General features: G+C 37.7%; 1 protein-coding gene across 1 annotated transcript in view; it reads left to right on the forward strand.

The window, feature by feature from the left end:
* Positions 1–255: 255 nt before the first annotated feature.
* LOC132140046 (RNA-binding protein Musashi homolog 1-like) overlaps positions 256–27,275 on the forward strand; it is a 38,974-nt gene continuing 11,954 nt past the window's right edge. Inside the window, exons 1-6 of the mRNA XM_059548826.1 lie at positions 256–405; positions 957–997; positions 1,595–1,676; positions 1,780–1,864; positions 14,166–14,207; positions 15,712–15,804. Coding sequence (XP_059404809.1) covers positions 341–405; positions 957–997; positions 1,595–1,676; positions 1,780–1,864; positions 14,166–14,207; positions 15,712–15,804 — 408 coding nt within the window. The 5' untranslated portion in view covers positions 256–340. The remainder of the gene's footprint in view (positions 406–956; positions 998–1,594; positions 1,677–1,779; positions 1,865–14,165; positions 14,208–15,711; positions 15,805–27,275) is intronic.

The raw sequence follows: 27,275 nt of genomic DNA on the forward strand, positions 1-27,275 counted from the left end.
GTCTGTCTGTCTGTCTATCTATCGTCTGTCTGTCTGTCTATCTATCGTCTGTCTGTCTGTCTTTCTCTTTCTTCAGACTGACCACGTTTCGTGTCTACGTTACTGTACAACAGCAGATGAAAGTGGGCGGGGCCTCGGAGAAAGAGGGGGCGGAGCAGACTACGAAAGTCCGGGAAAAGTCAAGCGGTGGGCGGTGCCATCCGTGTGTGCGTAATCCACGCTTGGCCCATCCTCCTCCAGACGGGCCCTCCCTCCCCCACCCCCTCGGGCCACCCGCTCTTGAGTTGGAGAGTCCTGGCTCCCGTTCGGCTCACAGTCCGGGCAACAGAGGGACACGGGAATGGACACAGAAGGGAGTCAGAGCAGCTTGTCGTCCTCCACGCAGGACTCCCCACACGACCCCTGGTAAAGCTTCCTTGCTGCGCGCTCCGCTTGACTTTTCCTCGCGAACGAGAGGGAGATCTATATATACATCTATTCATTTAAACCCGAGAGTTCTGGGACTAAGAGGAAAGAGACCACCGGAGACAAAAGACACAAGCGCGGGTTCCTTTACGAAAGAGCGAAAATGGAAACAATGTAACAGTCAGGAGCCTGCCTCACTGTTACATTGTTCCATTCTCCCTCTTACCAGGACGCGCGCTGTTACATTGTTTCCATCTGTTACATTTGGAACTGTTATATTGTTTCCAACACATTATATTATTACATTCCATTTCGCTTTTTCAAACGGGGATGATCGAACTTGTTACTTTTTAACGGAGAGGAAAGAATCAGTCCTGCGTTTTCATGGGAAATAACGGCACCCATCCATCCATCATGGCCGAATTACACTTTTCCGCTTAATTTATTACGATTTTGGGGTGTTGATTACTGTATTTACACATGCACCAGTAATCGGTAGCGTTTCAGAAGACTTTCAGGTGTCTGATCTGACTTTCCTTTTCACCTTTCAGCAAAATGTTCATCGGCGGGTTGAGCTGGCAGACGACACAAGGTGAGACACGCGTGATCTTCTGTCCTGCGTGCTACTTCCACAAAAAGTCTCAGGCATGGTCTGCTTTGAGCTCGTAGGAGCATTTTTCTTTCTGTGTTTGTTTGGTTTGACAGAACGCAACTAGTTAATGCACCAAAAAATCAAAGCATGCATTCAACGCGCGAGCCTAATGCTTTAGCTATTCTTTGCATATAGGTGAAAATTTATAGATCAACACTCGGCATATTTTATCATAAAACGTCTCTTGCAACACTTCCACGAAAGCTCCAGACGATATATATAGTGAGCTCGTGTTGATTTGAGGTGAAAGCAAGGGCGCTAGTTAGGAGGCACTGATGTGGATGAATAAATGCAACATGCAGTGTGGAAAATCTCTGGTTGCATGACTGTGTTGTTATTCAAATAGGCTACTCAGCTTAGCTTAGAGCATTAAAATAAAAATGCTCACCAGAGCTTAATAATGAGCACTTTTGTTGAGATTGCTGAGTCTCATTGCTGAACTAATATCAGCAACTTTTGGTTTAAGGTACATCAAACATTATTTGCGTCACGAAACTGTTGTTATGAAATAAATGCATTGTGTTTTTCTTTCTCCAGAAGGGCTGAAGGAATACTTTAGTAAATTCGGCGAGGTGAAGGAGTGTATGGTGATGCGGGATCCGGTTACAAAGAGGTCGAGGTGAGGGGGAGGCGCGCGCACATCCACTGCTGACTTGTTTGTATGTGTGTTTTGTAACTTAATTCTTATGCGTAATGTTTGTGCATGCACTGTTTTTGCGCAGGGGGTTTGGATTTGTCACCTATGTAGACCAGACCGGTGTGGATAAAGTTTTGGCCCAAAACAGACACGAGCTGGATTCAAAAACAGTGAGTTTTTTTTATTTTTTTTCGATCGTTTTATTATTCTGTATATCAGTGATTTGTTTGTTTAATATACATGCAAACATAATTGCACTGAATCTAGAAACATATAGTTCTGCATGCTCTATGAGGGTCAGCGTTACATCCGGCTTGCATCAGTTGCTGGCTTATTCAATGTTTTTGGAGCAGATGCTTCATATTCTTTAGTTTATCCCTTAAGCACCTCAGTCGGACGAATGCTTCTCTGTGGTTTTCGTTTCCTAAGATCATTTTGCAACTCCACATGCACGAGGCGCGAGGTCCGTTCCAGCAGGTCGGTCTGGCGCAGAGCGCGCCACATGAAAGCGTTCTTTCGCGCTTTTCATCGTCATGGCAACAAGGGGAGCGAAACGGGGCAGAATCAAACTTTTCAAAAGCTTCTAGCATTCGATCAACACTGCAAAAGTCTTGTGTATGTTCTTTAAAAACATATGTGAATGGAGGATAAGTTAGTTTTATTATTATTTAATAAAACATGCTGTTATTGTAAAAAATATACAATGACTATGCTAAAACCATGGTATTCTTTGAAGTACCATGCAGTAATTCACTATTATGGTATCTATGCAAATACCTCTATATTACCATTACTAAACCAAAGAATTAGAATCAAATTGTTTTTGTCCGTCCACACTTGTGACGTGTGATAATTTACTCTAGTCACATTTGAGACCTATATATTTATCTATTATTATTATTTATATGCTCTCAGAAGGTTTAGATATTAGGCACATTCTAATTTAATTTGCATTATGTTTTTCAACTGGTTTTGCCTCAAAAGCCAGATTTGACAATCTTAAGTTAAACATTGAAATGTGTGAAATGAGATGCACAGGTCCAACAGTATTCAAATGATTAATATGATATTGGCTTAATAGGAAAATTGACAATTTTGGAAATGCATAACCAACAGCAGAAGCGATTTATTAGCCAAACACGCTAAACAAACACTCGGCTAAATGTTATAATAGTATTAGTCTTGGTGACAGGTGAATTTGTAGGACTGTGAAGATTTTGGATGCACAGCCTTTGACGTCAGCAACAAAATATTACAAAAAAGAGCTTTAGCTCCTCTGTTTAAATAGTAAATTTTGCTATTATGACTATGCATGGGTATATGCTTGAATTTTATTATATTTATTTCGCTTTGTGTTGATGTCTGTGACCCGATCAGAACAGACTTGTAACTCATTTTTGGATGCAACCCACCAGTTGATAATCAACGATGTAAATGGCATGGTATAATTTAAATATATGGTATTTCAGAATACTTAAGTACTGATATGGCACAATTATCAAACTGTGAGGATTTTAATGGAAATGAAAACGCCCTGTAAATCTATGAAACCTAATACATGTTGAGCTCCAGAACTTTTTTTTCCAGTATTGACCATACTGCACAGAGTAGCGTGCTCGCTAGTAGCTGTATTTGAATAAACGCCCAGGTCGTGTTTGAATATGTGAGTCCTGGGACGTCACTGATGGTCCTTTGTCAGATCTGTGTGGGTGTGTCAGCAGACAAAACCAGCCAGAGCTTTACTACAGAGATGCCACAGACCCCTTACGAGATGCGTGTGTGTGTTTATTTGCTGTAAAATCTGGGCTGTGTTGTGGCCCGTTCCTAGTCCTTTCACATTAAAGAATGAGGCTAGCCAAATCATGTTCAGATGCAAATTTTGTTGGTGACTTAAACACTACAGCTGCGCAGAGAGACTCATCCTCGCAACACTTCAGTCTCTTGGGTTAAGTTGCCATGTGGGATTGTCATCACCATAACAACTTTGTTGGTTATATCCAAAAGGGTCACACACTCTTAAACACGGCCATTAACTGCTATGACCCTCCATAAGATATGCACAACACTTGATGTTGATGTGTAGAATAATGCATATGTAAAATCTCTTTATTTTCTGTTTTGAAAAATGGATGGCAACATTGTTGCATCATATGTACTCTGAAATGATGTGATTCAAACATAAATCTAAAGTATTTTTCACTTTAATTCATAAGGAAGAAGGACAGATTGACATATTAAGACTATTTTTATTTTTAACAGTCAAGAAAATCCTATTCTAGAAAATAATACTCTGTGGCTTCAAGTCAACATTCGCGATATGTTTCATTTTTGTAATGTGGTGTATTAATAAGTGAATCTTATTAAAAGTAGGGCCAGGATTTATCTTTTTAAAAACATCGAAAAGGACATTATGAGGACATTTTCTTCAATAATATGTCTATTAAGGCAGTAAATAGAATACTTATGTGTTTGGTCTTTAATGTTGTGAATTGTACAGTTTCAATGTTAGACAACAACTGGAGAAATTTTTATGCAAACTTACAGTACTACTGTTCAAAAGATGGGGCACAGTATGATCTTTTTTATATAAATTAATACATTCATTGGGAAAAGATGCATTAAAATAAATGCTGTTGTTTTGAGCTTTAGGTTCAGCAGCACAACTGTTTTCAGCATTTATAACAATAAAAATGCTTTCCGAGCAACAAATCAGCATATAAGAATGATTTCTGAAGGATCATGTGACACTGAAGACTGTAATGATGCTGAAAATTCAGCTTTGATCACAGGAATAAATTACATTTTTTTTAATATATTCACATAGAAAACAATTATTTGAAATTGTAATAATATTTCACAATACTACTGTATTTTCAGGCACATAAAAACATCCTGATACTGTTAGTGTTTATATAAATCTCCATTACAGGTAGCCTGTAAAATAAAGCTGTTTTCTGTGCTGTGATGCAAAGGCTAATCAGTGTGTTAATTGTGTATTGATGGGTTTGAATGGGCTTTTCGTATGGTATTTGAGGCTCTGTTGTGTTAATGTTTTCGTGGGGTCACTGAGGGGGTTGCGGGGGGTTATTAGGTCACTCCAGTGGGGTCTGAAAGACTGCGTGGGGAGGGATTCGCAATAACAGGAAGCAATTTTGATAGATAAGACTGTTGTGCAAACAGCTCCTTCCTTGTCCACTTTTAGCTGCGTTTCGAGATTCCAGCTGAACTGCAGAGGAATCGTCAACAGTCTGTAACGCAGATGGCAGTATGTGCTGTTTTATTTGATATTTGATGTGGTACTGTAAAGTTTTGCATGTAACTGTAAAGCCTTTTCATGCCGTCCTTCTTTACTCAAAATGTTCAGCCTTTCTGTAGCCTATTCTGGGTGTTTTCCCATTTCTTGCATTTGTCATCTATGCAAGGAACTGAAAAGAAGATATTGTGAAAAAGTCCGTGTTGAAAACAGAAAGAATGTGCCATGCTGAGAGTGTTTTTTCATACTATCGGCCCTTAGAAGAACGAGTGAAAGAGGATAGGCTGGTAGAGGGGTGTCTGAGCTCTGGAAATGAGAGGTTATATACTGTCAAATCTCACAAAAATAAAGCTAAATTACAAACAGACGTGATAGAATGTGCATTTCTCCAACAATCGGATATAACGCCTTTGCCATGTGCAAAATATGTGGGAGTTCCATTTGTGAGATTTAAAACAATGTGTGCGTGTACAATATTTTGAAATGTGTCTTAGCTGCATCTTAACCCTGTAAAGCCTGGCATATGAATAATAGTCACACAAAAGATCTATTGGAATTGAAACAGAATTTTTTTTTAAACTTTAGACAAACTCAAAAAAAAAGTTGAGTATTGTATTTGATACATCAAGATTTAGTCTCTTATACAGCATGATATAGTGAGAATATGAAAAAATATATTTTTTCATTCAATTTGGTGCAGTTGCTGATATTCATATGGGCAAAAAGTGTGATGAAATTCAACTTGTAATGTAAATCAGTGAGATCTTTATAACAGTTTAACAGACAGACATAAAATGCATATAAATATCACTTTTCACTTCATATCTCCCAATAAAATGTTTTGGTGAGATAATATTTAAAAGCTTAGCTTTACGATCAAAGCTCTGTAGTTTCTAAACATATAATGCAATGCAATACAATGGGCATTGTACAATTACATTACAAGGCCTTTTACTGGCTAAAAAAGTATAAACTTTCAATCAGACGACAAAATGTATGTAGTAGATTGTGAACAACAGGTTTTTCAGCAAAATTGTAATTATGTTGATAAATGACCAAGAAATGTGCATATAAAATATGATACAGTAGGCTTTATAGTAGGCTAGTGTTGTCAAAAGACCCGGTACTTCGGTACCAAGTCGGTACTAAAAATTTTTAAATGTGACGGTACCAGGTTTCTTTAAGTAGGCCTACCGGTAGTACCGAGGTCCCATTCAAACCCGGTTCATCGCTATGATTACCGCGAAGCAGAAATCGAGGACGGAATCTCAAAATCCAGTCATGAAAATGAAACTTACATTTTAATATGGACAGTCATGGAATTTGTCAAAGTTAGCATAAATTAATCAAATCAAATCTCCATATGGACCAGTATCTGTAAATGTTAAGCCGCAAAAGTTGTTTGTAATATGAATCCGTGTTCTGCGCGTCTCTGTGTGAATTAATGAATGGCAGAGACGTGCGGGTTTGTTTACTACATAGACCGAAGCGCATGACGCTTGCATTAATTTCAGCATCTGAGCTTCAGAGTTCTCTCTCCATCAAGCGATCTGAACTTTTCAGTTCATCTCAATGGACGCACAGCGCACCTGTATTTGATGCTCTGTAAACTCTTTGTGAAGGCGCACGAGTCACCGTCGCTTTACTGATAGCGCTGTTTCTCACACATGCAAAGAGAGAGAGCGACAGTCTTACCACGCTGAATCGACACGCTATATGTAAACTATTCTTTGTTGTCTTCTCCTGTCAAAATAATGGAGTTCATTTAGAATTATTCAATTTCATTTTCGAACAAGCAGAAGACATACCGGTTTCTCCAGGAGTGGGCGGAGCTTATGCGCAAATGGCAATTTCATTGGCTGGCGCTGATCTCTTACCGTCCCTGTTTTGATTTCAGCAAATCATTTTGACCGAACGCAGACAACGTGATTAATATTCAATTAGCCCAGCAGCTCATCAATTCATAGTGCATTGTATATACATTGGTATGATAGTAGAATTAGTAGTAGTATTATCAATACTCAAATGACAAATATGCATTCATTAGGCCTAAAAGTTAATTTTTACATAAAGGCATTGTGCTAGAAATATTACTATTATTTAGTAAAATGTATGTGATACTGCTACTGTTGAAAAAAATTATAAAACTTTATTTTTTAAAGAAATAAATCACAATATTTCTTCCATGTTTTAATTTTAATAGCAAATCCCCTTTATTTACCAAAAATAAAATGTTTTAATTTCATAAATTAAAAGACAAATTAAATTTGGGTGAAACTTGTTTACTGTTTTTCATAATTATATAACTTGAAGAAAAACTTTAAACACAATTGTAAATAAGTATAAAGAATGCCATTGGTTTTATTTTTAGTGCTAAAAAGTTATTTTTTTTTAATTAGCATATTTTTGTGTTTTGCTTTGGTACCAAAATTGGTACCGAGAACCGTGGATTTTCACTGGTAGTGGTACCGAATACTGAAATTTTGGTACCGTGACAACACTACTTTATAGAGCTAAGAAACTTGTTGTTCATAGTCTTGAGCAATATGGATGTTTGACTTGGTTTCCAAGTTATTCTGGATGGTTGCTAGGTGGATGTTTACTGAGTCTGTTGTATAACACTAGTATAACTAACAGTGTAGGACAGCTATGTTTAACATTTAGAGCTATATTTAGTAATGCATTAGGAAAGGCAACTAATAAAAGCATGCATGCATTTCATTTGTTTAAAAAAATATAAACAAGGTCAATGCTATATACAAAGACAAATGGCAAATATCAAACGACCAAGTGTATAAAAATATTATATCGAGCAAGTGCAAATGTGATGCACATCTGTGAAATAAAGTTAAAGTGCTTCAGTTAAACATGTTCGTGTAGCAACAGAGATAAAAAATTGCTGCTTAATAAACACATCAGTTTTGCTCATTCAAATTTGCAATGAATGCATAAGCAATTTGACTGTTCATTCATTCCTGAAATTGCTTTTTCAGTTTTATTGCACATTCAGCTCTGATATGCTCATGTAGTTACAAGTTGAATTGATCATACAGTGATCAGATCTACTAGACTAAATGACTCTTTATTCTTAATGGCATGTGTCTGGTAAAAATGAGTTGCTGTTTTAATAGAAATGAAAGTGAATGTTAAAAAAAAATAGACACAATGTGAAAGCATAGTAAAGAACGTACGTCTCTTTATAGCTCGTTGCTTGATTGGTTTATGTATTTAACTCTGCTTTTAACACGCAATTGCTTGTGCATAATATGCTTTTTTTCCTGACAATTTTAGCTTTTTAAAAGTCTTTCAGTTTGTATTTCAACGTCAGAGACAGTCCTGAGTAGTGGAGAACTGGCACAAGGACACTTTAAAAAACCTTGAGTGCGTCGTTGACATGTACGAGTGTGTATGATGGTTTAGCGGCAGATTCTGGAGATTAACTCTCAAATGCTGATGGCATGATGAGGTGTGGGCCACAGGACAGAGGGAGAGAGAGAGAGAGAGAAAGAGAGAGAATTCCCTGTCCGTAATTAGTATGGATCGCCAAAGCAACTAATCAGATTGAGGGAAACAAACTGGATTGCATTTCCGATGTAGCTACATGGCTGAAGCCAAAGCCTCTCCTAAGATTTTGCATCGTGTCAGCACATGAACATGCACCGGAACACACATACACTCACCTTTGTACCATCTTCATCTTGGTCTCGGGTTGTTGAGCCTCATTAACGAGCATCGTTAGCTAATTGTTTTGCCATTGTTCACTCATGCACAGTGACCTTGATGGCCCAGTCCCATATAAAACAGCAGTTCTGCCTCCACCAGCACAGTCAAGCACCTTTAGTTTTAACACAGTGAAGCACTGATAAAGATTTGCCTGTACTGATAATGACTGTTTATGTGTAAGTTTTGTATAAATTAGTTTAATTATGTCCCAGCTCAAGGAGGAGTATTGATACCTATCATAAATATTATCATTGTTAATGTTGCTATCCATTTAAAAAATAATGTATTAGCATATATATATATATATATATATATATATATATATATATATATATATATATATATATATATATATATATAATTTGATTTGATGTATTATATATTCAAATTCATTAAAATTTTTATTAAACCTTGTTATGTCAGGATCATGGACCTGTTTTGTTCTGGTTTGTCCTGTTTCTGTTCCTATTTGTCCTTATTTGGTCTTGTTCCTGTACTCGTTTAGTTTGATTATGTTCCATTGATGTCACCTGTGTTTCCTAGTTATCCCTTGTATTTAACTCCACGCTTTTGCGTTCTGTGTTTGTCGGGTCTACTCGTTGTGTACGTGTGTTTGCTCCAGCACCCATTGTGTGGATTTCCCCTGTGTTCCTTGGATTAAAGACTGTTTACGTTTCCTCGTGCTTCCTGCCTGCTTCCATAACAGTGTATTGTGACAGAAGACCTGACCAACACAGCTACCTCCAAGTGTTTACCGGCGAAAGCCGGCGACAGTGCCCACCACGAGGGAGCAAGCCGTGGATGGTGAGAGCGTGGAGTTAAGCTCCGTCCACTGCACCGTAACAGAGGGTGAGCTTATTGTGCATCTGGGACTGCTGGACTTAGAGGGGGATCTTATTGACATGGAAACAGATCTGGAGATCAACTGGCCCACTCTCCTCTCTTTCGTCCCTGCTGGTCCTGTCCAGCCCTCCTTCGTCTCCTGTCCCCAAGTCCAGGCAGGAGTGGGCTTTGATCCTGGAGGGCAGCCCTGATCCCCATAGGCTCACAAATAAACACCCACCCGCCTGCTCCTTCCTTCTCCACCGCTGACATCTGGCAGCCCCCCTGCTCACCCTCAGCCACCATCTATACGGTGTGAGCTCTGTGGGTCTGCCGTTCTCCATCGTCGCCATGGCTGGCGCATTCTTCTCCTTCACCTCCAGCCTCATTCATCCAGTGGCTCCACCTTGGTTCCTAGCTCCCTTGCCTCCACCTTGTCAGTCCACCAGCTCCACCAATCTCCCTAGTCCCTCTGGCTCCACCTTGGTCGGGTGTTGACCTGCCATCACTTCAGGACTCCGCTCCTCCGACTGCACCCCATTGCTCTGTCCCACCGGCTCCATTGGGCTCCTCCCTCCTGCAAGCTCCACCTTGGTCCTCAGTCACTCCAGCTCTGCCATGGTTCTCCAGATCCCCTCCTCAGTCACCAGACTTCTTGGCTCCACCCTGGCCCCCTGGATCCTCGGCATCCCCTATGGCTTGTTGGCTCTCTGCCTTGGGCTCCTCTGCCACCTGCTCCACCGCCATTGGTTGGCCCCCTGGAGCCGGAGGCCAATCCTCCTCCATGGCTCTTTCCTCGGTCAGCTCCACTGTGGGCCACTGTTATGGCTGTTGCCTAGGTCCAGCTTGGCTCCTCCTGCTCCATGTCCTTCCTGTTTCCTCCCTGGCTCCTCCCTCCCTGGACTCTGTCTGTCGCCCTCCTGCCGGGTGTCCGTCCTCCTCCCGAGCCTCCTCCTCACAAAGTTCCCATAGTTTCCCATAGGGGGACGATATGTCAAGATCATGGACCTGTTTTGTTGGGGTTTGCCCCTGTTTCTGTTCCTTTTTGTCCTTATTTAGTCATGTTACTGTCCCCATTTAGTTTGATTTATTTTTCATTGTGGCCAGTGTTTCCCAATTATCCCTTGTATTTAAGTCCATGCTTTTTCTGTGTTTGTCGGGTCTACTTGTTGTGTACGTGTGTTTGCTGCAGCGCCCATTGTGTGGATTTCCCCTGTGTTCCTTGGATTAAAGACTGTTTACGTTTCCTCGTGCCTCCTGCGTGCTTCCATAACAGTGTATTGTGACATGATATTGCTTGCTCTTAATTTTAGCCTAGTCATACGTATGCATCCCCACTGTATATGGTCTAATATTAAGGTTTAAAGTTTTTTTTATTTATCTATTAGTATGGTATTTAGAACATTTTTTTTTTTAAGTCCAGTAAATGGTTTAGTAAACTAAAAGCCTATCATTCATGCAGCACAGATAATGCAGGCTGGTGCACTTGCCAAAGTTTAATACTTGTCAGAGGTTTGTTCAGATCATTAACTATATGAAATGTAATAGTGAAGTTTACATGAGCTCTTGTGTATGAAGCAGATGTTAAGAGTGAATTTGAATTATAGTTGTGTAATTTGGTTTGGGTTGTTGATGACTGTGGAGTAAAAAGCAGTGTGTGTGTGTGCTCAGGAGGGGTGGACCTCTATCTGTCCCATCTGTTTGAGGTTCATCTTTGTCCTCATAATTAATGGAAGCAGAGGGGGCTTCCTCACACAAACACATGCACACACACACACACACACACACACACACACACACACACACACACACACACACACACACACACACACACACACACACACACACACACACACATAATCAACACCCTCATCTTTTCACTAGCAGGTTTTGTTTTAGCAAAATTGCTCCCTCTCTCTTTCTTCTCCTTTGTGGTTTTCATTCACTTTTTTTGTCTTTGTGTTTGGTGCTGATTAATTTGCCCTCACCCCTTCCTGCCTCTCTCTCTCTCTCTCTCTCTCTCTTTGTATCTATTTTCTCCGTATCTCCTCCCTCTCGGCTCCGAGCAGAGATTGGATGTTGGGATAGGCTTTGCCTGCCGTCGGGCCTGAAAAGAGAATTGTCTCGCTGAATGTTTGGAAACAGATCTGTTCCAGTAACCTGTAAAAGGAGTAGCCTTCGACAACACAAACGCACTTGTGTTTCTATCAGGTTGTTCTTTTGGTCTGATAGCAAAAACTGTAGCAGTGTCATATCTGACCTCATTTTGGATTCCGGAAAGTTTTGGTTATTCATGGATGTTATGATGTTTTGAAGGAAGCAGAATGTTAAAATATCTAAAACAACAGTATGGTCAGATATGTGTAAACCTCATACCATTGGAATTAAATCTTACATACTTCGGTTACACAGAGTTGAATGATACATCAAATTATACAGCCTTTTGAGAAAAGGTGTGCTATTACTCTCACTGATAAACTGTTAGATATTGCATTAAAATAACACACAGAACACCTTAGGAACTGCATAGCAATGCCATGGTAACCATCCACTGCATCCTTGCATCACAGAGGGTTATTCCCGGGGCAATCGTCACTGTTTTCTGCAGAAATTGTTGAAATCTAGTTGTACAGTAGTTCTGTTGTTATCTGGCACAATTGGCTAACATACACTACCGATCAAAAATAATACTTTTATTCAGCAAGGGTGCATTAACATGAACTCAAAAGTGATTGTGAAGACATTTACAGTGTAACAAAAGATTTCTATTTCAAATTAATGCTGCTTTTAACTGCAGCTTTTTGTATTCATCAAAGAATCCTGTAAAAAATGCATTATGCTTTCCACAAAAATACTATGCAGCATAAACTGTTGTCAGCATTTATAATCAGGAATGTTTAGTGAGCAACAAATCAGCATATTAGAATGATTTCTGAAGGATCATGTGACAATTTTTTTAACACACTTAAAAAGATAACCAATGCTTTAAAGAATCCTGATAAATTCAGTTACATGAAGGTGGTGTGTTTCATAATGAAACATTGTGTTTCATTGTGAGACTGAAACTTTAAATGATTTTTTTTTGTCTGTTTGGTATTTTTGGTGCACAGGTTGGGACGAGGGTTGGAATCAAAAGGTGACTATGAGTGTAGAGCTGAAATCATAGTGCTAAAACTGTAGACACTGGTAAGATGAACATAGTAGAGCATTGCTGGAGCGCACTAATAGATGGCTACTGTATGCTAGCACACATGAATCTAGCTGGTGTAGAAGGACATTTAGATCAATGGCAGTGCATAACAGCATGGCATGGGGTTGCTAGAGATGGTTATAGAATTAGGATGGAGATAATCTGGTCTAGTGGGATTAGATCAAATTCATGATGTTGCTGATATTTTATTGATTGTTTCTTAATGCTGAATTATATTAGGAATTAAGTGAATAATTTACACCCTACAGATTTCCAGAATTATGACCAAGTATGGTTCACAAGTCAATATAGTGGTTCACTAATTTTCATTTTATTTTTAATTTTAATTTTTAATTTAATTTAAATGATATGTCTACTATACGTTTTTTTTCAGTATAAGCCTTTTAACTTGCTCCAGTGTGTAATAATTGCAAACGATTTTTTTAATCTCAACAAACATAGTTTTGAGTAACAGATATCAAACGATTAAATTTTTTGTTGTACAATAACATGGCAGATTAAGTAATTTTAAAAATATATCTTAATAAATTGGAAGCATCTGTACTGAAACAATTATTCTAAAGATCATTAAATCAAGAAACATTTACTTTACATGCAAACTGAACATATGAAGTTCATATACATTTTTTGTCAGTTGAATTAAAAAGTAATGGAGACTGTATTTTGTAAACTCTGAAGTGTTGCTAATACACCCTTTTTGGGAACATATTAATGTATTGTGTTCCCTGCAATTTAGTACTACATTTTCTTTACTTGGTCCCAACAAGTCTTAACTATACCTTTATAAAACCTGCAGAAACCCTATTTGAAAATAATATGTTTAATGCATTTATTTGACAAAATAGATATTTTTTTTACATAAACTGTAAATATGTTTTTTTGTTGTTGTTGTTGTTGCAATGATCAGATGATTCAGATGGTGTGGATTCGATGTAATTCCTCTTGTAATATTTCAGAGGATTTGTCTGTTGTAGCTTTCATTTTCTGCCAGGTTCTGTGTGCAAGACTTTTTGTGAATGTTGTTTAAGTACAACATTAATTTGAAATATTAGCTGCTTATTAAAATATGTTTTATGGCATAAAGCAATGAAGGAATTAAATGGGGTATAAATCAAATATAGTGTCTTCAATATTCTTTGTGTGGATGGCTTAAAGTAAACAGTGACTGAGATTAAACAAATCTGCTTGATCAATCATTTCAGTATTTTCTACAGTTTAATGTCCTGAATAACGGCTTATTTGTTTATATAATGATTACATTATAAATGTTAGAAGTGTTAACATCAGTAAATATTTGGGAAACACTGACAGGCCAAACAGCTGTGAGTGGATTTTGAGAATATTTATGAAATACTATCTTGTCTCTCAGATTCAGACATTTCTGCTGTCATGCCTCTCATTCCCTCTCGAGATTCAAAGAAGCTTTATTCACATGCTAAACAAATCTCTCTCTCTCTCTCAGATTGACCCTAAGGTGGCCTTCCCACGCAGAGCTCAGCCGAAGGTGAGTGCTAAGTCTCCGTTCAGGTTAACGTCACACACGTCACTTCTCATTAAAGACACGCAGGTTCTGTTCTGAAACCTAGTGAGTGTTTTAAAGCATCATAGGGGTTTTCTCGATGTGACAGCTCTGACAAACTGCAGGCAACATAATTCTGAAGATGCTTCTCTTTCACCGTATCACAGAGAAATGGCATGAAAAGTGGGCATCCTATAATTTTTTCTTAAACTAAACAAAACTTTTAGAATGATAAGTAAAATTACTTTAACAGACACTAAACAACTGGTTACAAACATTTCCTCTAAAATGTCTATAGTAATTCTTTTGGATCATTATTGCATACTATGGTCGGTAAGAATTTTTTTAATGATTTTCAAAAATGTTTCTCATGCTCACCCAGGCTGCATTTATTTGATCAAAAATACAGTAAAATGGTAATATTGTGAAATATTATTACACTGCACTGATTTTTTTATCTTTTTTAACTTTGATTACTTAAAGTTAACTTTGTGAGATCGCGATGAGTAAGATGAGTGCACTTTCTAGACTTTAATCCATTCAGGATTTGAATACATTTACTCCCAGATTCACTCTCTGATAGCCATTTATCCAATATTGGCTCTTGTCATTGTGTTGTGTATACTGCATCAGTTCACTGCGTGAAGGTGAAGCAGGTGCTTGCTCTGTCTGTAGGCATGTTGCATGTGTCGACACGTGCCCAAGAGTTAACAAATATGTATAGCATTTATTTTCTTACACCATTCACTATGCAGCAACTTAAAAATGTTGGTTTATGTTTAAATGGTCCATATGAGCATCCCTAATAATTTAAATATTATGTCTTTATTGTCACTTTTGGTCATTTTAATGTGTCCTTGTTAAATAAAGGTATTATTATCTTTAGTATAGGATAATCTTCAAGGATAAGATAAACCTAGAATGCATTGCAATCATCTCAGTGAAATTTCATCCAGGGTAAAAAAAAAAAGGTCAAATTAAAATTTAAAAGTGAATTTTTTTCCTGTCTACACCCTACATTTCTATAAAAATAAAGGCAAGAAGCACCAAATATATATATATATATATATATATATATATATATATATATATATTTTGTTATGCTCATTAGTGCCTTGCATTGAAAGCTTAAAATCAAGTTTCCTCTGGGAGTCACATAAAATTAATAGTAAATAAATAGTTAATCTGACAGATTTTCTCCCTAAATGGAGCATTCCAAATCATTCAATTTTTAGTTAATATGTTCCCTTAGAAGGCAGCTGCGTTGACAGTAATGTGTTTTGGAACAGAGTCATACATAACTACTATGTATATAATGAACACAAACTCTTTTTTTTTCTCAACAAAATAGCTGACTCTTGTTTACTTTACCTAGAAATTTGAGCTGTTATGAAAATATGTATTTATATGGCACCCTAGTTTTCTTGTTGAAAATCCTGTAGATGCATTTGATTATTTCATCGTCTCATTATTTTTCTGGTGTTTTCAGCTGGTAACAAGAACAAAGAAGATCTTTGTTGGAGGATTGTCTGTCAACACCACCATCGAAGATGTGAAACAGTATTTCGATCAATTTGGAAAGGTGAGTTCAAGGGCCATATTCTACACTAGCATGAATTTCCTTCATAATCTAGTTTATCATTACCACACTGAGAAGGTTTCAAAAACAATTGCTTTCAGTAGAATTTAGAAATCGCAATAGAATAGCAATAGAAATTGCTAGCGAATTAGCGAAAGTAACACATTGAAACGTGAAATTTTGAAGTAGAAAAACTTAAATTGTATTTTTTTTTTTTACTCCAGCAATCTTTCTTTTATATGCAAAAAACTTTGTACAGTGCGTTTTTTATACCTCTCTATGGTCCTTAGATTTAAGCAGTCGGTTTTTGCTGCTGTCGCTTTAAGACTTACATATGACAGTCATACTTTTGGTCAGATAGGCAGGTTCGAGTTTCTGAATAATGAATAGGTGTTATTTAAATATGGGCGGTCATATGTTAATGAGCTCGTGGTTGTGATGTCAGTAGCATCATAGCTTCTATAAATGGCTGTAAATGTTAGAGCATGTTTACATAGTACACCTTTTAAAAGAACCAGAAAAATACTGTTTTCTATAGTGTCACCCAACATTGTGCTCTTGATGCTGGTGCGTTCTGTGACATTTTCAATTACAAAAAGGTCACAGAAGTTTATCTGTGCATGATATCTCTTTTATTCTCCGCCTGTCTCCACTTGTTCCATTTGTTACTGTCATATATGGTGTCGGTGGTAAAGAATTGGTGTCCTGGTTGAAGATGGAGTCCTTATGTAGCTGCTTTTTCCTTTGTGCGATAGTGGCTTGCTGAGCTTAATACTAGACAACAGAGACTAAAGAAAGAGAAAAGCGTTTGAGCAGAGGCAGAAGACGAGTGAGGGAGGCCGTGTCACCTCCTGTGGGTCGAGGGCACGAGAAGAGAGTGAGAGAAGGGGACGGCCTTTCAAAAGAGGAGAAAGAGTTAGCCATGCAGTACAAAGAGAAGATTTAGAAGTGGGAGTCCTATGAATTCCTATGACCAGAATTATAGGAACAACAAGTCCTGTGAAGGTAGGAAGGAGGGAACGGAGCGACAGAGAGCGAGTGAGGATGTGAAGGTGCTGTTGGTAAAGGGGGAGGATCTCCCGAATCTTAACTAATCTGATGCAACAGCTGCTGCCCCCCCAGCCTCTCAAGCTTGTTTCCACGGTGACCTGCTGGGTCTATTGTCTCTGCACACATCTCAATGTGACACGGGTGCATGTGGGCTCTTTTTTTTCAAATATGTAAATGCACGTGTGGATTCGTTGGCGCACACACTCACAAACACATATTAGTGGGTGTCAGCAGCTCGTGCACCTGTTGGCCTGCTGGGATAGACTTCATAAGGCACTGACAAAAGTTTAAAGACAACATGAAATCAGTATTTCCCCTATTTATACTCAAAAAGTTTGTCACAAATAAGATTTAAAATGTGTTTGAATATAGTCTTTTTAATTCTCACCAAGGCTGCATTTATTTGATAAAAATACAGTAAAAACAGTCATATTTATAATAAATGTAAAATAAACATATATGTATATACATTTTATACAATTTATTTCATATTTATTTTACATTTGACTGTTTTTACTGTTAAAACTGTATAACATTTATTTTATAATGTACTGTTAAATATAATAACAGTACTGTATATATATATTTTATATGATAATGATATTTTTAAACATTAAAAATAGTAATGTTTCCAAACTTTTGGTCTGTACTGTATATATATATATATATATATATATATATACAGTACAAACCAAAAGTTTGGAAACATTACTATTTTTAATGTTTTTGAAAGAAGTTTCTTCTGCTCATCAAGCCTGCATTTATTTGATCAAAAATACAGAACAAAATGTAATATTGTGATATATTATTACAAATTAAAATAATTGTTTTTAAATTTATTATACTTTAAATTATAATTTATTTCTGTGATGCAAAGCTGAATTTTTAGGATCATTGTCACATGATCCTTTAGAAATCATTCTAATATGATGATTCATTATCAAAGTTGGAAACAGTTCTGCTGCTTAATATTTTTTCAGAACATGTGATACTTTTTTAGGATATTTTGATGAATAAAAAGTAAAAAAAAAAAAAAAGAAGCTATGTTTTTAAAATATAAATATTTTGTAATAACAATATACACTACTGGTCAGTAATTTTTTTTTCTTTCTTCTTTTTAAATAAAATCAATACTTTTATTCAGCAAGGATGTGTTAAATTGATAAAAAGTGATATATTATTAGAATATATATTATTCTATTTTTTTTTTTGAATACATGCAGTTCTTTTTAACCTTTTATTCATCAAATATATTAGACAGCAGAACTGTTTTCAACACTCATAATAAATCAGAATATTAGAATGATTTCTAAATGATCATGTGATCGACTGATGTTACATGTGACACTGAAGGCTCGAGTAAGAATGCTGAAAATTCAGCTTTGCATCACAGGAATAAATTATTTTTTTAAAGTATATTCAAATAGAAAACTATTATTTTAAGTTGTAATAATATTTCACAATATTACTGTTTTTTCTGTAATTTGATTAAATAAATGCAGGCTTGATGAGCAGAAGACACTTCTTTCAAAAACATTAAAAATAGTAAAGTTTCCAAATTTTTGGTCTGTACTGTATATATATATGTTTATATATATATATATATATATATATATATATATAATCTTTATTTCTGTGGTGCAAAGCTTAATTTTCATTATTATTACTCCAGTCTTCAGAATTTAACTTATGCGCAAAATTGTAATATTGAATAAAACATTTGCGAATTAATCATCGTTTCCATCCAACGAGTCAAAGAAAACAAAATCATCTCTTCCTGATGACCTGACACTAAATATCACTGAGAAAAGTAGGAGAAGCCTCTGAATAATAATAATAATTTTCATATATATTAAATTACTTCCACAGCGAGCAGACATAGCACATTAAGTGTGGTCATTGCTTTTGGAGCTGGATGACTGCTGTTTGGGAACGGAGTCATGTAAAACAGTTCTGAGAGGCAATTATACAGAAATACTTTCATGACAGACTTTACTCAGACATTTAAGAATGGTCATAACAAAAGATCAGATGTTGTGCAATGAGATTGCTCCACTGGTTAGTCCAGGTATCCCGTCCCATAGCGCAAAGTCACATGACTTTTTTGATCTCATGTAGAATTTTATTCGGTAAATTTGTTTCTATCATATTTTATGCTTAATTTTTCTTATTTGATAAAAAGTTTTAAAAAGTTTTTTAATGCACATTTTTAGAATTTGTGCACATCTTGGCATTTTCCAAAATGCACATAGAAATAGGTGGATGGAAACAGCTGTTGTCACATGATCCTTCTAGAATCAACCAATTATAGTCAATTATTATTATTATATTTAGAAACATATATTTACCGTATTACAGTTTTTTTTTTTTTTACTGAGTTTTGGTTAAATAAATGCAGCTTTGCAGTCTTCAGTGTCAAATGATCCTTAAGAAATCATTCTAATATGCTGATTTGGTTCTCAACTATTACTGGTGTTCTTTTATTAATAATAGTATTAATAATAATTTTAATAACAGTGTTTTGTGGATGAATAGAAAGAACAGCATTTAAAAAAAAATCCAAAATTAGATTTTTTTTTAACATTATTAACATTTTTACTGTCACATTTGATTAATTTAATGCATTTAAATTGTAATACTATTAACCCATCCCTAACTGTTCAACATTGATAATAATCCGGCATATTTCTTGAGCAGCGAATCAGAATATTAGAATGATTTCTAAAGGATCATGTGACACTGAAGACTGGAGTAATAATGCTGAAAAATAACAAAATATCGCATAGACAGTGAAGCTTAGACGTTTAATGTGTTGCAAATGCCATTTTGGGTGTTCAATCACAGAGGAACATTGTGAAAGCAAATTGTATTCCTTGTAGACAAATTGAAACTTTACAAAGAAGAGATTTTTTGCATCGGTTGGATTGGTATCAAAAACAAATCTGTCCGTCCGAGCCCGTCCAGTAAAACTCATTGCCCTAGAGTGTCCTGTTCTTATAGGCACAATCCAAAATGGTTGGAATATGATCAGCTTCACAAAAGCAAAGTACAGTGAGAGTCCAAGCACTCCGACCCACAACAATGGATATAATGAAACATTGAGAGGGAGAGGACTGGTGGAACGGACAGACTGGAAAAGTTAGTCTCCAGTCAGCCGTGAGAGCTGTCGATTAGAGAGCTTCACTGGAGTTTTTGTCTGCTGACCTGTTTAATAAGAGCGAGAGAAAATCAAGTTTTATCAGATCTTACCCTGTTTTTGAGTGTTTTGTTTTTGAGATGATTATAGACTTAAAAACTTAATAAGACTTACAGACTAAATAAGTTTGTTCTTTCTGCTTATCCATGATGGTGCAAAACAACATTTCTTTAGAAATCTCTAACATTTCTCTTTTAATTTGTCTTAAATCTGCTTCTCGATTTAACATGTAAAATGATTTAAAGTTTTGTTATAGCTGTCATCTTTCAAGCATTGTCTTCTTAAACATTTATTTTTGTACTTTTCACTTGCTTCCTTTTTCTTCCTTATTTATTTATTTGTTTTTTTATTTAAGAAGTTCAAGTTCAAGTCTGCTTTATTGTCAATTCTTCCATATGTACAGTACATACATACAGAGAATCGAAATTGCGTTACTCTCAGACCCCCGGTGCACACAGATAACATTAACATTAAAGCCTAAAAATCTAGATCAAAATATAAAATGTAGATACAACTATACAATAAGGGAATGTTAAAAAAGACATATAATAAAATTAAAAATAAAGTTAAATAAAGCAGCGCAAGGCAAAGGCAGATATAGTGCAAATCAATGAAGTGAACAACAGTGCAGATAAAAGATTATTTACTGAAAAACAAAAGCTTATTAAGTCTGATTGAAGTGGCAAAGGGCTCAAGAGCAGTTATTTTATTTAACTGACTGATGAGGTAGTGCAATGATGTCAGTTCCATGGAGAATGAGGTAGTGAGCAGACCAATGCTGCACAAAGTGACTGGTGCATGTCAACGTATATTAGTGGGGGGTGGGGGGGTGGTTCATAGTTCAGTGGTGCCTGGGGCAGAAGAGGGGAAGGGGGGGGGCAAGTTCGGGAGTGAGTTCAGCTTCCTGACAGCCTGGTGGATGAAGCTGTCCTTCAGTCTGCTGGTCCTGGCCTGGAGACTCCGCAGTCTCCTCCCTGATGGCAGCAGACTGAAGAAGCTGTGTGATGGGTGAGTGGGATCACCTGCGATGCAGAGGGCTATGCGAGTGAGACGGGTTCCATAAATGTCCTGGAGGGAGGGGAGAGAGACACCAATGATCTTCTCAGCTGCTCTCACTATGCGTTGCAGAGTCTTTCGGCAGGACGCGTTGCAGGCGCCATACCACACAGTGATGCAGCTCGACAGGATGCTCTCGATGGTGCCTCTGTAGAAGGTGTACATGATGGGGGGCGGGGCTCTGGCTCTCCTCAGTTTGCGGAGGAAGTAGAGACGCTGATTTGATTTCTTGGCCAGTGCTGCTGTGTTTTCAGGCCAGGAGAGGTCCTCTGTGATGTGCACACCCAGGAACATGGTGCTGCTCACTCTCTCCACAGTCGCACCGTTGATGGTCAGAGGAACGTGCTGAGTGTGTGCTCTCCTGAAGTCTACAACAATCTCCTTCGTCTTCTCCACGTTCAGAGAGAGATTGTTGTCACTGCACCACCCGGCCAGGCGGCTCACCTCGCTCGTGTAGTTTGTCTCATCTTTGTTGCTAATGAGACCCACCACAGTCGTGTCATCTGCAAACTTAATAAAAAGGTTGGAGTCGTGTGAAGGTGTGCAGTCATGGGTCAGCAGAGTGAAGCGGAGGGGGCTCAGCACACACCCTTGGGGGGCCCCAGTGTTCAGTGTGATGGTGCTGGATGTGTTGCTTCCGACCCGTACTGCCTGAGGTCTTCCAGTCAGAAAGTCCAACAGCCAATCGCACAGCAAAGTGTTGAGCCCCAGTTGGATCAGTTTGTAAATGAGCTGTTGAGGTGATGATTGTGTTGAATGCTGAACTGAAGTCAATGAACAGCATTCTGACATATGAGTCCTTTTTGTCCAGATGTGTGAGTGCTGAGTGGAGGGTAGTGGAGATGGCATCATCGGTCGAGCGGTTGGACCGATATGCAAACTGGAAGGGGTCCAGGGAGTGGGGGAGGACAGACTTGATGTGGTGCATGACTAGCCGTTCAAAGCACTTCATGAGGATGGGGGTAAGTGCAACAGGATGGTAGTCATTGAAGCAGGATGGAGATGGCTTCTTCTGAACTGGGATGATGGTGGTAGTTTTAAAACATGTGGGAACAACAGCCTGACTCAGTGAGATGTTGTAAATGTCTGTGAAGACATCAGTGAGTTCTGCTGCACAGTCTCTCAGTACATGCCCAGGGATGTTGTCAGGACCCGGAGCTTTGCGTGCATTGATCCTGCTGAAAGATCTCCTCACGCTGTCTGGGGTCAGCGTCATCACCTGGTCGCCGGGAGGAGGTGGAGTCTTCTGTGCAGTGGTGCTGTTTTGTTGCTCAAAGCGAGCGAAGAAGGTGTTCAGCTCATATAGCAGAGAGATGTTGTTGTCACAGGTCCATGGTGGGGGCTTGTAGTCCGTTATGGTCTGTATCCCCTGCCACAGGTTCCTAGTGTCTCTGCTGTCGCTGAATTGATGAGCTATCCTCCTGGAGTGTTGTCTCTTAGCCTCTCTGATGCCACGGGACAGGTTGGCCCTGGCTGTTCTCAGGCCCACCTCATCTCCAGCTCTGAAGGCAGCGTTCCGTGTCTTCAGAAGTCTGTAGACCTCCCCTGTCATCCATGGCTTCTGGTTGGCCCGGACAGTGATGGTTTTTGTGACCGTTACATCATCAATACACTTGTTGATGTAGGCAGTGACAGTCTCTGAGTACTCCTGGAGGTCAGTGGTGTTATTGAATGTGGCAGCCTGCTTAAACATGTCCCAGTCAGTTGTGTTGAAGCAGTCTGGAAAGAACCTCTGATGATCCTTCTGGCCACACTTTAATCTGTTTGTGAACTGGTTTGGCGACTTTAATGAGTGGTCTGTATGCAGGCATTAGCATGACAGTGATGTGGTGGTGGTGTTGGCGCAGTGGATAAGACACATGTGAGAGACCCGGATTGGAATCCACTGTGAGACACCAATGTGTCCTTGAGCAAAACACTTAACCCCTAGTCGCTCCAGAGGCGTGCGACCTCTGACATGTATAGCAATTGTGTTCACCCACAATTCCTGCCGGCCCGGGACTCGAACTCACAACCTTTCGATTGGGAGGCCGACTCTCTAACCATTAGGCCACGACGTCATCATAGTGCGTCATTCCTGTTGCTGATAATGTTGAACAGGGGAATGTACACCGAAATGAGCAGTATAGCAGTATATTCCCTCGGCAGATAGAACGGCCGGCACTTAATAATCATAAATTCCACCAGGGATGAGCAGTGTTTGCTGATCACAACAGTATCGCGGCACCACGCGTCATTGATGTAAACCACAAAGCCCGCCGCCGCAGGTTTTTCCTCCCGCGACGAGAGCTCTGTCCACTCGATAGCACGTCAGCTGGTCGAGCTGAATAGGGCAGTCTGGAACGCTGTTGCTGAGCCATGTTTCCGTTAACACAAAAACACAACAGTCTCTTACAGTCCTCTGAGTTGAGCGTAGTAATCGAATGTAGTCCAGTTTATTGTCCAACGAGCATACGTTAGGCAGTACGATGGTGGGGATAGATGGCTTGTGTGGGTTAGCCGTTAGCCTAGCCCGGATACCTCCGTGCTTCCCCCTCTTCTGCTTCCTCTCACACCGCTTTTGGCGCCTCAGCTGTGGGCGGGATGCAGTAGTGGGGGTCGGTGATGGTGAAGGCCTCCATAGCAGACCGAGATCCCGTAGCTGTTCCGCTTGCATGGAGTTTAACTGTAAAAATGCGGTTCTGCCGACATCGAGCAGAAACTCGCGACTGTATGCGCGCTTACAGACAGGTAGACGCGATGACAACGTACAAAAACACTGCGACTCACAAGACATAAAACACGAAAACACCGTTCTGTCGGGACAGAGAGAAGCCGCTGCGTGTGGACGCACCGCCATCTTGGTAATAAGAAGTTAGTAAGATAAAAGAGCAGCATTTATTTGAAATAGAAATTCATTTGTAACATTAGAAATGTCTTTACTGTCACTTTTGATCAATGTAATGTATCCGTGATGAATACAAATATTAATTTCTTGAAAATAATTTTTTTATAATTTCCTGAAACCCAAAATTTCAAATGGCACAAATACAAAATGAAACAATATTAAAACTAAGTTTTGTATTTTTCTATTTCATTATATTATTATTATAATGTAATTATTTTTTGTTATTACTATTATTTGTATTTTTTATAATTTATTATATCTAGTTTATTTAGAATACACCCTCTCTCTGTCTCCCACTATGAAGTATGATATATATATATATATATATATATATATTAGTGCTGTCAATCGATTAAAAACTTTAACTAGATTAATCACACATTTTTTCTGTGATTAATCGCAATAAAAAAAGAAATGTTTTTGTACGTTTTTAATATATTTTTTAATGTAATAATTTCACAGTTAATCAAATTAATGTAGAAACAACATAAAGACAGTATATTTTAAATATTTGTTTAAATGGCATCTTTTTATGAATGAAGGCCAGTATTACTGATATTAATACAGCTACTGATTTTTTTTTTTTTTTTTTTTTACATTTATTATTAGGCTTCAAAAATATAACAGTTTTTAATTTAAGTAAACTTAAAACAATGCTAACATAAACCCATAATAAATGTCATGTTTACTCCTGCCCTTCCTGTCTTAACAGTTAGGAAATATACAGAAATTTAATAAAGTTATCAAAGTTATATGCAGTCTGCACTGCATAAACTATAAATTAAATAGTTAATCCTTATTAAAGCTACAAAAGTTATTTAGTCAAGAGCAGCGAGTCATTTTCTCTGTTCCCTTTGTTCTTTAACTTTACTGACAGGAAGCTTTATTAGCTGCTGTCCCTTTAAGAGCAGACAGACACGTGGATCTCACCGTTTATATACTGTCTATGGATCTTGCCTCATTCTCTCACAACTCTTTTTGTTCATTTTAGACTTTATATAAATCATTTAAGATTGCTCTTATGAGGATAATTGACAAAACTGGCACTTTGGGATGTTTATTGTTAGTTCAAGCGCTTAAGAGAACTGAATTTTGGCGCCCTGTCTATGCATTGTGTGTGTGTGTGTGTGTGTGTGTACGTGTGTATGTGTCACATAAGGGCATTCACAGATAGCGCATTCTCTTTTGTCTTGCTGCGCTTGAAATGTTTAAAAGCATTTAAATGAATAAGAGCGCGATCATATAATGTTAAGCTAGCCACCGGATGGCAGAAAATACGGATGCTGCGTTAATTGCGTTAAATATTTTGACACGTTAAACCAGACAAAAATTAATCACATGCGTTAACGCGTTAACGTTGACAGCACTAATATATATATATATATATATATATATATATATTTACATTTGTTTATTTTAGTTTTCTTATTTAAAATTGTATTACTATTATTTTATTATTTACGTTTTTAAATTAATTTATTTTATGACTTAATTCATTATTAATCTTTGTTGCTCTTAATCCTTTTTTATGCTTTCTGTATAGGGAAGCTTAGTCTTTTACTATAGCTTCATACAAAAGTGTTTTTTATTAGTTTTCTAAGTTATGATTTTGCAATCAGATAATGTCAGTTTTTTTCTAATTCAGATAGTATTTTTTATTTTTTTTTACATGCCATTTTGCAACCATGATGCTGGAGTCTAGTGGGTTGCTATGCAGTTTCTAGGGCATTGCTGTTGTGCTCTGGTTTGTTGCGAGGGCATTTCTAGGGTGTTCTGAGTCCTTTCTTACCAGTCCAAATGAATAGTCTCAGAAGATGTTTTGGTCTGTAATTGACATTCTCTTTCACTTATTTCTACATTGTAGCAAACAGAAGCATCACATTGGTCATCATGCTAATTGTCACAGCAGCTGTTGGCCTGCTGTCTTCTCCTGTCTTTGCAGTGTGATTGGATTTGGAAGATGGGGAGGGTGTGTGTGGGATGGACTCAATCAAAGTTTCAATAGGAGGGGTGCAGGAGAGGGTTCTAGTTAAATGTCAGAGTCTAAGAGTGTGTGTTCGACAGGGGCTCATCCAGGCTAAGAGTGTTTGACCTTTCCCATGGTCATTTAACCAGGTGGCACTGAAAAGCGCTACCCGGTCACATAAATGTGGCCTGTCACATGACTCTCAAGCGTTTGGACCGGTGCCGTACCAACAGCTCTCACACAGACAGAAGTGACAGTATAATCCTGAAGAGAGGGCCATCGCTCACTAAATAATGAGGCCTCGGATCAGGAGAAGAGACGGTTAAGTGTTGCTTCATGAGGCTCGTGTTACAGGTTGTGTTGAGTTTCATCAAACGGTTGAAAGCGGGACTGAACCGTGAACAGATTCACACAGTTATCAACTCGTTGTCACTCTGTGGTGAACAAAACCAAAGATTTACCACAATTAATGTGTGGAGTTAAACTGGATGCAAAGATGTCAATACTGAAAAATTAGAATAATATCAGTATAATTAATATTGAGGTTTCATATATATATATATAGATAGTAATAATGTAATATATCACAAAATATTTATATGTAGTTAAATTATTTGTAAAATAAATTAATTTGTATATTATTCTTATAAAGCTTATATCTAATTAATTTATAGAATTGAATATATAATAAAATAAATATATATACATTTAATTAAATAGATATACACTTAATATATACGTATATATATATATATATTGTAAAAATGTAACCTCTCTCTCTCTCTCTCTCTCTCTCTCTCTTTCTATATATATATATATATATATATATATATATATTTTTTTTTTACAAAGTTTATAATTATATAAATGGCACACACACACACACACACACACACACACACACACACACACACACACACACACACACACACACACACACACACACACACACACACACACACACACAATACATTTTTGCTTCATCACTGAAAACATATTTGTCTCTCTTGTCAAAGTTTATTTGTCCAGTACTATTTGTTGCAACTATTATCCAGCTCCTCGGCTCTCTCTCTCTCTCTCTCTCTCTCTGTTCTATTCATGAAAAGAGAAGCGAGGGAGGAGGTCAGTTCTTCTAATTGAAATTCTTTGCAGAGTCTCCATGGGAATAGTAAACTTTGGAGAGGGTTTGAAGAGAAAGGGGGAACAGGACAGAGAGAGTTATATAAAAGGTTCTCCCCACAAACTCTGAAGATGGAAGGGATTGGAGTGAGAGATGTTCATGTAAACCATGACCAGTGGACATAGACGTCCGTTTAATG

This window comes from Carassius carassius, chromosome 4 (genome assembly GCF_963082965.1).
Source record: "Carassius carassius chromosome 4, fCarCar2.1, whole genome shotgun sequence".
NCBI lineage: Eukaryota > Metazoa > Chordata > Actinopteri > Cypriniformes > Cyprinidae > Carassius > Carassius carassius.